The 14311-nt window shown below is 44.9% G+C and overlaps 4 protein-coding genes across 4 annotated transcripts; all 4 read left to right on the top strand.

Annotated features, from left to right (window-relative positions):
* Positions 1-56: 56 nt before the first annotated feature.
* On the top strand, positions 57-1338 carry H6S33_011331 (uncharacterized protein; the record flags this gene model as incomplete). Its single annotated transcript, XM_044842680.1, has 5 exons — positions 57-74; positions 159-183; positions 257-457; positions 525-1148; positions 1208-1338. The coding sequence occupies 5 exons, from the start codon at positions 57-59 to the stop codon at positions 1336-1338; spliced, it is 999 nt and encodes a 332-aa protein (XP_044696099.1).
* A 2500-nt stretch (positions 1339-3838) lies between these two features.
* On the top strand, positions 3839-6856 carry H6S33_011332 (uncharacterized protein; the record flags this gene model as incomplete). Its single annotated transcript, XM_044842682.1, has 11 exons — positions 3839-4030; positions 4092-4209; positions 4322-4329; positions 4400-4479; positions 4536-4575; positions 4631-4653; positions 4719-5169; positions 5223-5511; positions 5567-6107; positions 6175-6320; positions 6381-6856. The coding sequence occupies 11 exons, from the start codon at positions 3839-3841 to the stop codon at positions 6854-6856; spliced, it is 2364 nt and encodes a 787-aa protein (XP_044696100.1).
* A 507-nt stretch (positions 6857-7363) lies between these two features.
* Positions 7364-8165, top strand: H6S33_011333 (uncharacterized protein; the record flags this gene model as incomplete). Its single annotated transcript, XM_044842683.1, has 2 exons — positions 7364-7775; positions 7852-8165. The coding sequence occupies 2 exons, from the start codon at positions 7364-7366 to the stop codon at positions 8163-8165; spliced, it is 726 nt and encodes a 241-aa protein (XP_044696101.1).
* Positions 8166-9576: 1411 nt separating this feature from the next.
* On the top strand, positions 9577-12985 carry H6S33_011334 (uncharacterized protein; the record flags this gene model as incomplete). The annotated part of the gene is made up of 4 exons (XM_044842684.1): positions 9577-11503; positions 11944-12207; positions 12262-12675; positions 12882-12985. 4 exons carry the CDS (start codon positions 9577-9579, stop codon positions 12983-12985), a joined length of 2709 nt encoding a protein of 902 aa, XP_044696102.1.
* Between the last annotated feature and the right edge of the window lie 1326 nt (positions 12986-14311).

Consider the following 14311-nt stretch of genomic DNA (forward strand, 5'->3'; position numbering starts at 1 on the left):
GCTCGTACTGCTGCTCTCGTTATTGTGCTGCTTTTTGATACACAGTGTAGTCTGCAATGTCCACAAACGATAATGTATGCACCCCCACCCGCTGTCAAACTACTAGGCCCCCCCCTCCCCCGCAAAACGCATGCTGACATGCCTCTCTTTCTCTCTAGGTTCTTCACGCCGTCGCAGGCGCTGGTACATCCCCCTCCTCTGCCCAGCCTCTCTAGCTCTCTCCCACTACAATGCCAGAATACTGACGGCCAAACAGGTGGTGGAGTCCTCTCCATGGTCCTCACCTACCCACTAATCACCCTCTCCACCCGCTCCCAAGTCGAGTCCAAGCGCGCCCAGTCCTCCGTCCCCGACGCCGTCCGCCGCATCATCCAGCGCGAAGGCATCTCGGGCCTCTATGCCGGCCTCGACAGCGCCGTCTTCGGCATCTCCGTCACAAACTTTGTCTACTACTACTGTCTTTCCCCCTCCCCCCCCCCCCCCCCCCATTTCCTCTCCTCCCCCCACCCACTAACAATCCACAGGGTACGAATGGTCACGCTCGGCCTTCGAGAAGGCCGCGCTAGCGTCTAAATCCCCCCGCCGCAACAAGCTCTCCACCCTCGAATCCATGATGGCCGGCGCGCTCGCCGGCTCCGCCACCGTCCTCCTCACAAACCCCATCTGGGTCGTCAACACGCGCATGACGGCACGCAAGCGCTCCCCCAGCACCGGCTCCACCAGCAGCACCGTCTCCACCACCAGCACCCTCCCCACGCTCCAAGACCCGACGGGCGCCGTGAGCGCGCCCGCAAAGGCGCCGAGCACGCTCGGCACAATCAAGGACCTGTACAGCGAGGGCGGCATCCGCGCCTTCTTCAAGGGCGTGCTGCCGGCGCTGGTGCTCGTCATGAACCCCATCCTGCAGTACACCATCTACGAGCAGCTCAAGAACGTGCTTGAGCGGCGGCGCAAGCGGAGCGTGACGCCGCAGGACGCGTTTGTGCTGGGGGCGCTCGGGAAGCTGGTGGCGACGGCGCTGACGTATCCGTATATCACGGTTAAGAGCAGGCTGCATGTTGCGGCGAAGGGCGAGAAGAAGGCGGGGGGGCTGTTGGGCGGGATTAGGAGCATTGTGAAGGAGGAGGGGTGGACGGGGTTGTATAATGGTGAGTCTTTCCTGGGAGGGGTGGTTGGGGGGATGTGCTGACTGACTGTGGTGGTGTAGGGATTGGGCCGAAGTTGGTGCAGAGCGTGCTCACGGCGGCGTTTTTGTTCGCGTTTAAGGATGCGCTGTTTATGGCCACCCAGACCGCGCTGGCAAACAGGCGGGCACAGCTCAAGCTCAAGGCCAAATAGATCCCGACCGGAGGTTCCCAGATAGACACCTCCCTCTCCCCTTATGGTGATAAAGGGCAAGGGCAAGGGTAAGCACCAACAACACCATCAGCGGTGTCTATCGAGTGAGAATGCATGACCCGAGCAAACAAAGGGGGCCAAAAAAGTGATTTGTAACAGTATTTATGTCTTCCCGCAATTGGCTTATTTTTTTGTATTTTCTCATTGGCGATCTCTCGGCGCGATATATAGCTAGAATCTTTTTGTTTTTTAGGTTATATATATCTTGATGCATATCATATATGGGTGTCGATATAGCAAAACCGTCCGCACAGCTAGCCAAATCCTTATTATGAACTAGAACCACACAACGGATAAACTCCAAATCTTCCTAAAGCTCAGAGAACCCTTGGTGAGGGCCCAGAATTGATTTTCAATCATTTGTCCCCATCAATTAGAGGCTGTACAGTGCGGTAGCGAACTTGTGATGCCTCATTGCGTTGCTACACAGGTGGTACCTTTTGCTAGATCCATACCCATATACACTTGTGGTGTTTTGGTAGTTACTATACTCTAGTTTCGTATCATAACTATTGGTTTATCTTCTATCCGGGAAAATAACAAACATACAGTAGGTATCTCTGGATCTGGGGCAGCGTGTTTCAATGCGCCTCTCCCGTTTACTCCACTTCGGTGATCGTCGTGGGGAGGCCAGGCCGCTACCGCTACTGCCAGAGACCGGGGGGAACCGAGGTCCGAGACTGCACCTCCACAAACTTATAAACCGAGTCTTAATGCCTTTGCCGGCTTGATGCAGTAGCCGCACGTGTTCCAAATAATGTCCTTTACTGGAGCGGAACATCGGATTTGTAGATACATAATTATTGCAATTGAGCTCCCTATTCCGGATGGATAAACCTCGTCAGTGATGGCCCTGCTGGGGTGTTGCATGTAGAGTGACGAATCGGATTGGTTAGAGCAGTGCGGAGTGGTTGTTGCCCGGTGTGGAGCATGGGGGATCACTCGGGATGTGGTATCACCCCGGCAGCTATAGAGGGTTAGCAATTATGAGGTAGAATTGAGGTGTTGAGAGTAAGCGTGGGGTCGTATTCGGAGGAGGTCTTTGAGGCACTCTGGGGAACTCGTAGGATGAAAGAGGATTCACAGACACCGGAGGTCGGGGGAGGGGCCTATCAACGTGCGTGTAGAGTACAGTGACAGAAGACTACCGCGGTCTTTGGCAATGCCGTACCATTGCGGTAACACTACCGTATACTTCGTCAAGATACGGAGATAAAGCGGCATATTCTCACAATGCCGTACTGATGCGGTATCAGTTTTTACCCCCATTTCTGATACTGTAGAGTATGTAGATACATGTAGGGACCATTGGCGGGATGCAGTATCTAGAGGGGGCTTTCCGGGTTAGGGCTGAGATTGGAATAAGACTACGGAAGATCTGCATCGATAGCGATAATGGTTTATCTACTAGTGGGCTCGTACCTAGAGCAGCAAGCTGCTAGCCGTATTCTCATGCAAGCGAAATGGCATAGATTACGGGACTTGCGATAATAGGAGCGAACGGGAGAGCGTTGACGGGAGTAAGAGCGAATGGATATGAGCTTAGCCTTTGTTATCTAGAACTTCCCCAATGCTTTCAATTAGGCCTATTGGTTGTGGTTTCACTAGCTGGGGAAGATATCATGCAACGGTTTCTCGTGTTTACAGCTGGTACTCGATAGCGGGTTCAAATTCCGACTGATCATAGCCTCAAGCTCAAGTAACTTAAGGAGCATTGTTAAAAGTGCGCGATAGTAAGGTTTCGAGCCTAAACAGCACTGCGGTGATCTATGACGTATGGTTTCGAATTTTTGAAGGTATCAAAGGAACACGGAGAGGCGGTTTCCCCACTCCAATGCCTAAGCTTTAAATCAATATAAACAGCTTTGCAGATGTTTAAAATCGTACCGGGTTATGATAATGAGGTGTCTTATGTAGAGCACCTGCGTTATGAAAGGTTACACTCGTCCGATGTGTGTGTTGATTATGCAAGACCACACAGCCTGGCGTCTTTCATGTGCAGCTAGCAATCTGGCAGACTGTTTCGAAACCTTCGATACCTGGCCAACAAGCTGCACTGCGCTTAGCAAAGCCCTGAAGTAGAGTTAAAAAAAAAAATTCAGCCTCACATTTTCTTCTAGAACCATCACGTCTTCTCTGCCTTCGCATTGCTTCTGCTCCCCTGTCAAAAAATAAAGCTTCATACTTCATCTCGTTTGACAAAGTCCATATTAAACCTCCGCCCCCCTCCCAAACCACCCCTGACCACATCTCTGGCGGGGTATTTTCCTACTGGGATCTCGCTACCAGACACGCTAAAAGTGCGGGCAGGAAGGAGCTTATCCTTTCCTTATCGCCACCACCACCCACGCAACTTGAACATCCTTTTTTGAATTTTTTCTTTTGTATTTTCTTAACAACCTCATCTATTTCCACCCCCCATCCATTTGGGTCCCCCAAAATGGCGTCAACAGGCAAAACAAAGGCCGTAGCTCTCCCAACCCCCATTTCGAGCGCTAATGGCCAAGGAGGAGCTGGAGCAAAGGGTGCAGCAGCAGCAGCGGCAGCGGCAGTGGATCAGCATTCGTCACCGGTCGACAAGGATAGATTTGTGCTCAAGTTGAACCAGCTCGCGGAGAGTCGTAGTCCCTATGTAACTTTTGAACCCCTTCACGCGTCTAGCTTTGCCTAATGCAAGAAGCTAATGGGAGTAGGTCCGTGGTCATGCGAACAATCCGGTTCACTGGCAGCTATGGACAGAAGAAACGCTGGCCCTCGCGAAGAAACACAACAGAATTGTGTTTGTCAGTATTGGGTATGCAGCTTGTCACTGTGAGTATCAGATACGGAAGAGCAACAAAAGCCATACGACCAGAAAGAAAGCATGGTTCCAAGAAGAAAGAAGAGACAAGCTGACAAGAAATGAACACTTTACAAACATCAGGGTGCCATGTAAGCAAAAGCCATTATAATAAATCAAATAATTTTTTTTAGAACCTATAAAGTAACCTTTCTGAACTAGGTTATGGAACGTGAAAGCTTCGAGAACGAAGAGGTCGCCCGTGTCCTTAACGAGCATTTTATCCCGATTAAGATTGACCGGTAAAAGCTCATTGTTCCAAAAATGAATGGTGAATAATATCTGACCGAATATGCAGAGAAGAGAGACCAGATATTGATCGTATCTACATGAACTTTGTATGTGACATTCCGGTCATAGAAGTTACAGGATTGCTGCTAACTTTGGAAACAGGTACAAGCTACCACAGGCTCTGGGTTAGTATTATATCTTTTTGTGCCTGAGTATATACTCCTAGCGTACGATACTAATTTCTTTGTAGCGGGTGGCCACTCAATGTCTTTCTCACCCCAGATCTACAGCCCGTCTTCGGCGGAACATACTGGCCAGGTCCACACGCTGGGGGCGCAGTAAAGGAACAAATTGGCTTCCTAGAGGTGCTGGAGAAAATCGTGAAGGTTTGGAAAGAACAGCAGCAGAAGTGCCTAATGTCTGCAAGTGACATCATGAAGCAATTAAAAGACTTCACAGACGAAGGTCTGAAAGGTGGCGAGGGCGAGGGTCTTGAATTGGACTTGCTGGAAGAGTCTTATCAACACTTTATGGCCCGCTATGACCCAGTGAATGGCGGGTTCGGGAGCGCTCCCAAGTTCCCTACACCCGTCAACCTAGCATTTCTTCTACGACTGGGTACATTCCCAGCTACAGTGCAAGACATCGTTGGTGAAATGGAGTGTCGCAATGCAAAGTCGATGGTGATAGCAACTCTTGAGGTTTGTTTTACGTCCTACTATGATTGGCAAGTATATATATTGACACTGTAAAGAAAATGGCGAGCGGGGGTATCCACGATCATATCGGTCATGGGTTCTCCAGATATTCTGTGACTGAGAATTGGAGTTTGCCCCACTTTGAGAAGATGCTTTATGATCAAGCACAGCTTCTGAGTATTTATCTTGATGCCTGGTTGGTAACTAGTTCTGAAAAGCTACTTGATGCTGCCAAGGATATTACGGATTACATCTGTTTAGACGCCTTGAAGAATCCCGGGGGAGGCTTCTTCTCTTCGGAGGATGCGGACTCCCTTTATAGAAAATCAGATACAGAGAAGAGAGGTTAGCATTTCCCCTCGAGAAGTAACCTACGCAAGTTTCTAATAGCTGGGGTTAGAGGGAGCATTCTACGTCTGGACAAGGAAAGAGTTCGATATGATCCTGGGAGAGCAAGAGGCTTCCATATGCGCCAAGTACTGGAACGTCCATCGTGATGGAAACGTTGACCCTGAGCAAGATCCACATGATGAGTTCATTGCCCAAAACGTTTTGTCCGTTGTTTCGAACGTAGAAAGGCTCAGCCAGATGTACGGGATGGGTCCTGAGAAGATAACTGGTATAATTAGTACCTCCCGCAAGAGGCTATTGGAACACCGTTTGAAAGAAAGGCCAAGACCTAATCTAGATGACAAGATCATCACAAGCTGGAACGGACTGACAATTGTTGGCCTTGCCAAGGCGGCTGCTACTTTGGCTGAAGTCGACCCGGCACGGGCTAAGACTTGTCTTAAGAATGCTGAAGAGACAGTTGCATTCATCAGGAAAAACCTCTATGATGAGAAGACTGGGATCCTGAAAAGAGTTTACAGAGAAGGCCCGGGAGAAACACCAGGATTCGCGGATGATTATGCGTTTTTGATTTCCGGATTGTTGCATATGTACGTGCCAGAGCGCCTTTTGATGGTTTATGTGTGGAACACTTTCCTAACGCTTTTTCTGGGTTAGGTACGAGACAACCTTCGATGTAAGCTATCTGCAGTGGGCAGATAGGCTACAAAAGAAGCAGATTGAGCTTTTCTGGGACCCTGAAAATGGCGGATTTTTCTCCACTAGCGAGAATGCATCAGATCTAATTCTGAGACTTAAAGATGGTATTAAACCCCAAGATTCTATCATGCAGAAACCATTCTAACCTCGGAATTTTTTTAAAGGTCTTGATTCCCAAGAGCCATCCACCAACGGTGTCTCTGCGAACAACCTTTTCCGCCTAGCTACGATCCTTGGAGATTCAAGTCTTGAAGAGCTCGCCCAGAAGACATGTTCCGCATTCTCACCGGAGCTCTTACAGCATCCGTTCCTGTTCTCGTCATTGATGCCATCAATAGTCGCTTCAAATCTGGGCATGCGTTCCGTTGTACTTGCTGGTAACCCGGAAGATCCAACACTTGCAGCGCACCTGAAGCATTTGCGAAAGAAGCTGTTGACGAACACGACAATCGTACAGCTTGATCCCGCCAAGAAGGATTCGCTAGATTGGTTACTCAAGAGGAACTCTCTGCATGATGCGCTTTTGAAGAAAGCTACCAGAAAAGGCGGAAAACCTGTAGTCCAGGTCTGTGAGGGTACAAAATGCTTGGACGCATTCGAGATGAGCGATATTGAGAGTGTTCTTGAGGAACTGGGCTGAGATTTTGGGTTATAAATGATTTGAATATTTCTGGGGGGTTCTTGTAATGGGCAGCCGTTTAGTTATATAGTTTATCAACGTTTTCCCGTCTCTTTTTTCTGTGTGAAGTACATGTACCTATTACATGTTGTAGGCAGTGCGAGTGATAACCACAGCATGCGTATCCAAACAAAACCTGTGGCGCAAACCGTCGCACAAGAGGCGACAGGCACCGACTACCGGCCCCGGATTAACGATTCTCCGGCGGGCTGGAAAAGCGCCGATTGATGATGACAATTTGACTGATTAGTAAAGCGACACATGGTGCTGCAGCGAAGGCCGAAGAAGGCGAGGCTTAGATAGAAAGCTCTCTCAAAACCTCTGACTGGGGCGAAGTCAGAATATAATATCCTTCTTTACCTGCACCTCCTCCATCCCCAGCTCGCACCCATTCAACCAGCACCCTCCCCTCATCTAAATCAACACCTACAACACCACAGTCAGTCCAGTTCACCAGTGACCACAAACATGTCCGGCCCCATCAAGCCCGCCAAACCCACGCCCTTCCGCGACTGGAAGAAAGCCACCGAATCCGCGCTCTACAGCTTCGCCAACCTGCGCACGCTGCAGCACCTGCCGCACCACGAGACGTCGCTCAAGTTCCTCGAGCGGCTGCGCGACGACCCGGGCGTCAAGCACGTCATGCGCAAGCACAAGTACTCTGTGGGCTTGCTGCTCGAGATGGAGCCCGCGGGGAACACCACGCACGAGGGGAAGACGCTGGGGCTGAATAGGAATAAGGGGGAGGTTATTGAGGTCAGGCTGCGCACGGACTGGTATGATGGGTGGAGGGACTATAAGACGGTGAGGAAGACGCTCATGCATGAGTTGGCGCATATCGAATTCTCGGAGCATGATAGGGATTTTTGGAATTTGACGAGTGAGTACCTACATTAGTGCCCTTTTCGTTGTTTTTGATGTGGAGGCGATGGCTGACGGTTATGCTTGTGGTGTAGATCTGCTGGAGAAGGAGTGTATAGAGGCCGACTGGACGGTGGGTGGGCGGGCGCTCACGAACGAGGTGTTCTATAACCCGCCAGAGCAGGAGAAGCAGGATGAGGCGGGGTGGAAGGGCGGGTCGTTTAAGCTTGGTGGCGGGGGGACCACGAAGAGCTCGACGACGGGTGCTGAGAAGCCGGTCGGGCAGGAGTTGAGTAGGAGGGAGATAATGGCGAGGGCGGCGGAGGAGAGGATGAAGAAACTGACTGTGGCGGCGGCGGCGGCGACAGCTTCGAGCTCCGCCTCCGGCTCTTCCTCTTCTGCTAAGTAGTCAGGGACTGGGCCTTTTTTTTTTCTTTCCCTTTTCTCTTTTCCAATATCGTTTTTATCTTCTTTTTATAATGGGTTTGGGAGGCTTGGTGTATTATATTTGGTTGTTTGCTTTTCGGCGAGGGGCTCCCCTCGAGGGGGCTCGGTTTGGTTGATACCTATCATTGACCTCTATCCTAGTGATGTGGTCGGTATTTTTTTTTATGAGTATTCATGCATATGCAGATTTTATGGATTTGAGCAGGCGCTTAACCTTGCTGTTTTTTGTTAGAAGCTTAAGAATAAAATTTCCTCATCATAAAATCATATAGCTGGAGTGATATTACGTGATGCAGATGCAGATATCAATCATCTAGTTTACCTTTTGACCTATATTGGGACTTTATATTATGTGAGGGAAGATAGGTTTAAGGGAGGCGTTTGAAGATAGTCCGAGGTTTGCTAGATATGCACTATGTAGCTGCATCGAAGCTGTCGATTGCTGGAATCCCGAGAATCATGAGAAATCACCATGCATGCATGTCTTGGCCACCACACAGGACACCATTTACAGAAGCCTGATTTCTGTCCAAACTATTATTACATACGGATATATGCCCAAGTAACAAACACAGAAAAAAAGAAGAAAAACACATGACTGTGACTGGATAAATTCATTAAAGCTAACTAGGTGTCGGGTGCGCTTTGCTGGAGCGCTGCGCAAAGGCGCAAGGGCGCGGGTGGCGACCGAATATTCTGGAGTGGTGTGGGGAGGGGCGCGGATGGCGACCGAATATTCTGGAGTGGTGTGGGGAGGGTTAGGGGTTGATGGGAGCGGAAGGGAAGGTATATTAAAGGGTGCAACCGCCCATTTTCTTTCAAGATTAACTTGCACTCCTTGCACTCCGACTGAAAAAGGTGAGTATTGTGTGTAGGTATTATATAAGCTGACAGGGGTAGAGGGGGAAAAAAGGGCGTATATACGCCCTTTTTTCCCCCTCTACCCCTGTCAGCTTACATAATCGCTTATATAATTGCTTAGTAATAGGATAATTTTTGCTGATATAATTAGTTAAAACCGTATTTTAATAGCAAAACCGTATTTTCGATACCTAAACCGTATTTTCGATACCGGAACCGTATTTTCGATATCAGAACCGTATTTTCGATACCAAAACCGTATTTTCGATACCTAAACCGTATTTTCAATATCTGAACAAAAATTTACGAAGAATAAAAAAGAAAATTATTAGTTATGGTATTATTTCTATAATTCTATTTTTACTTTTTATAACTAACATTCATTATAGACATTTCAACCTCATTACGGGAGCCTTATTAAGAATCAAATTAAGTTCCGGCTAAACGAACCGATTCTTCATAAGGCTGGTACGAAGCTTTCTATCACTCAATTGCAAGATATTAAGGCAAAGATGTCTCAATGTACTTTCAATCCCTGCGATTACCCCGATCTACACATTGCAGTCAGTGGTCAACCTCATTATCGTCAGTTACTCGATGACAACAACCAAGTTATCGGTGAATGGTTTAAGTTCATGTATCTTGACCAAAGCGATATCGGCAAATTCAATGATCCTGAAATTCTCCGTCTTCACAAAAATCTTGCTGAACACGTACGTGGCAATTTCGATTACGGGTTGCAGAAATGGGAGTCAGGTTTCCAGAAATTCGATCACGATATGACTGGTAATCGTGATGGTCCGAATACCGCCTATACGACCGGAATCGCACTTCAAGGTTCTTACGCAGCAGCCCCTGCTGTACATTCAACTTGGGAGAAAACTAAAGATCCTGAATTTATGCAATGGTTGGCCAAATTCCATTGTATCCTTGGCGATCTTGGTGGACGTGTTATGTCAACTGTTATGGACGACGTCTATAATCAATTCACGAAGGAAAGACATGAACGTTACAATCCACCATTTTTTGGGCCATCTACTGGTTCACAAACCTATTTCACTTCATCGCAAATCAACCGTAGTACCAACACAATGAGATTGCAAGGTACAGCTGCCGGTGTTCATTGTGATTCCACAGACGATGAACTTTCCTTTTCGCTTGCTCTTAACGTGTCGGTCATCAAAGATTCAACTTCGCTTGGATACTTCTGGTTTCCTGATTTCGATACATTGATCCCAGTCAAACCAATGTCTATGATCATTTTTCAAGGTATCGAAGAACACACTGGAATGCCGATGGTTCTAGATAACAACGATTCCTCATCTCTCCCTTTCGGATATACTGAAGATACCCGTTTCAATATTATCTGTTATCCTAAAGGACCGACAATGAAGAATACCACCTATCGGAATTATGGTAGCTTTGTCAATTCTGCGCCGGAACGTCCTAATCTCATGGCTGATGCTCTTTCTAGTTTTGGGGGAAAGGAAAACTATGATACGTGGAGAGCTAGAGAGATTTTAAGAGTTAATATTCCGAATATCAAAAATATTTTTGGAAGACACATTGCAATTAATATTGATGCTGAAGCTCAATATAATTCGATTTCTTTTCCGGATAACGATTCGCAGTATACACTCACTCCCTATTCCGTTTCTGCAAACAATTCCGTTGAAGTTGAGAATCTTACACCACCGGAATCACAAGCGGTAATCACTACACAACATACCCCATATCAAACTATTAATATCAAAGATATTTTTGATAATACTTTGTTTGATACCTTTATCGACAAACTCCGTCAGAAAATCAACTTTGTACGCCATACACCTTTTAAATCATCCATTACCGAATCAAATTCGAATGCGATAACATCATTGATAACCAATTCGAATGTTGAAAATCCGATTAATCAGAATTCGATTCATATTGCGGAAGATGAAAACGATATCAATGATATTTCTGATATTCAACTGTTTGAATATAATTCAGAAAAAAATCAAAATCTTTTCGATCATATCGGTGTCGACAATGATAATGATAATGAACCTCCAGTACGTACGGTTGATGATATCAATTCCTTTGAGCTGTTTGAATTGGGGGCTATCGAAAACTTTATTGCGACACTCAAGGAAACATCATTAATGATGAAGAATCAACATACGTTTTCAATCCGCGACGAATTAAAAGATCAAATCCCGTTCCTTCCACCTGTTGATCAAACTGAAATACAAGATCCATCTCGCTTCATTCCTGATTTCTCAACTACTTATTCCCGTATTTTGGGAACGCTCTCAAAAAAAGCAAGTCAGCTAGATCCCCTCGAAAGTGGTTTACTGGCAGCTCAAGGGAAATTAGCATTCGAACATATGGAAATGTTAGAACATGATTTTTTCGATCTGTTCAACCCCACATCAAATATCGTTCTTCCGCCAAACAGTATTGCCTATCGTTTAAGGAAAAAAATTGATGAATTAGTAGATCCTTTGAATGGATCGAATGAACCTGGTCTAAAGCTTTTTTTTTTCGGCAGAGGAGATTTTAGGTGATAAACACCATAGCGGTTGGCATCTTGATGTTAATCTCGAACCTGATCCACGCCATATTTCTTCACCTGCATTAAAAGCGAAAGCTTTCCGCAATGTACTTTGGGGCATGACAGTGTTTTATCCTGTGCATGCATTTATTGGATCTTTCAAAAGAACACGTTTGTCTGATATTACCGAAGTTACGTTACCAATGGTAACTAATCGTAACTATCACTACCGACATATTTTTGGTAGAATTAAATTTCTCCAAAGAATTTGCAATGCATTATCAGACGTTGGTATATTTCCCTTTCATATTTTAAGTATTAATTTAATACTAAATATCAACAGATAACGACGAAAAATCGACTCCGGAATTATATTTGTTTGTACCACCAGTATATGACTTTGCATTTCGATATGATGTTAGTAATAAGCTATCGAGCCAAACTATGGATAATATTGTATCCATAATTACCGAGGAGGAAAGTATTAGGCCAGCAATTACAGCTGTAAATCAGCTTGCCAAAATCCTTTCCGAACATTTCGACCTTGATCAATTATTTCAACGACGTGGCACCAAAACCTTTAATTCTTTTCTTGGTACCAATACACGTAAGTTAAAAAGTATTATCGATAATTTGTACATTTATACTAATTATTTGATAGAACAAAACCGGGCTGCTCAACGTTCAGCAATTTTACCTGTCGGAAATTCTACCAAACGTAAACAGTTTGACAATTCTATATCGAGAACAGTCAAGCGATCTAGAATCGAACGCATCAGACCGTTTCAACAACCGTTCGAACTTAACGACCTTGATCTTAATCGATTGAATGAAAGTCTTGAACCAATCAGTGGTAATCAGGTAGCAATTGACGGAGCATGTTCTATTCTGAAATGTTTTTATTCAGTACTCAAAATCAATGAAATCTGTATTGAGATTCTGAATCACCCATCGCCGATACAATATTTCGTAACAAAAACCTCAAATATCACAAATTCGACAACTTTGAAATATGTTCGTGCAGCATGCGGAAAAGACGTCGATAAGGATAAGCTTTTATGTGCAAGGACTCAAGGTCCAAGCTTTAAAAGTTTGATGAAAAGCTTATCTGGCAATAATTTCAATCCTGATGGCTCACCTATACTTCCGGAATTTGGTGATATCAACAACTTGACGATTATAAGTCGAAAGTGTCTTATTTCCAGAACTGCTTGGGGATTTCCATCCTTGATCGAACTTTACAGTGACTGTGAAAATTCTGAAGATTTTCATACTGCTCAGACCACTTGGAAAGATCAGGAAAGACAGTTGAATCCACGTACCGAACCGAGCTTTCTGATGCTTCGAGTCTATGGACAGATGAGTATAAAAGCGATTCAAGTTGATCGGGTACTCACATCACTTTCCCGAAAGGCAAACAGTCTTGCAACTTTTATTCATGGTTATATTTCTCGACAAGAAAAACCGACTTTTAAAAGTGTAATGGATTTGATTGTATCATGGAAAATCCCTTATTTTGTTTCAGGTGGTTTATTGCCTTGGATGGTTACAGGAGATTTATTTGAGATTGGTCTTTGTCAACCACCCACAATCAACGATTTGGTGAATAAAGTATTACATGCTGGATCGGAGGGACCTCGCGGTGGTCTCAAAATTGCATATGTACAACTACCGACTGCTCGAGCAGAATATCCTGAAGATTCCAGAGAGCTCACACCGATTTTGGACAACGTTTTCAATGCGATGAAAGAGAATTGGTCAGATCTTTGGGGGAATGTCAGTGGCCACCAACGAGAATTGACATTTTTAGACTTTGAACATATTTTATGCAAAGTTTCAAGAATGAATCAATTTATTTCTAATAATTAGTTTCGATTCTATTTTCTATTCGTTATGTTTTTCAAGTTACTAAATCGTTATTTTCTATTCGTTATTGTTTTTAAATTACTAAATTGTCGTTTTCCATTTTATTTTATCGATACTACGTTCATTTCTTAAGTATATGATCTAGTTCAATTATTCAATATTTGTTTTTCCTTTCTTTTATCTACGCTTATTTCTTATGTTTTTCAATGATTCTAACATTTTTTGAATTTATTGTTTGAGTTTGATGATAAAATAAATAAAATTGCTTTTGTTTTATCCCCGTTCTTAATCAAAGCTAATGATATAGGCAACCACTTACATTAAAATAATATTTTAGAATATCGATCGATTTAAAACTGACTAACAGGATAAACAAATAAGTAACAGGATGGAAAATAAATTCCAGGATTGCCGAATGAAAACCATGATGCAAAAATAGTTCCAGGATTGAACACGGAATTATACATATAACCGAAGCACACCACTCCACAACCTGGCTGCAGATCAATCCCTAACAGGCAATAAATACCGAGAATTTGATATTCTAGTATCAGGTAATCGCCCGATCTTCATATATCACAAATTTTAAAAAAAAAGACAAAACTAACTCACAGGATGCACAAATAGGTTCTAGAATGCGTCATAAGTTTCAGGATGCACGAATAGGTTCTAGGATGTGTCATAAGTTTCAGGATGCACGAAAAAACTACAGGATGCAAAATTATTTCCAGGATTGAACACGGAATTATACATATAACCGAAGCACACCACTCCACAACCTGGCTGCAGATCAATCCCTAACAGGCAATAAATACCAAGAATTTGATATTCTAGCATCAGGTAAT

The sequence above is a fragment of the Morchella sextelata genome (genome assembly GCF_020137385.1).
Source record: "Morchella sextelata strain SCLS chromosome Unknown scls_6, whole genome shotgun sequence".
NCBI lineage: Eukaryota > Fungi > Ascomycota > Pezizomycetes > Pezizales > Morchellaceae > Morchella > Morchella sextelata.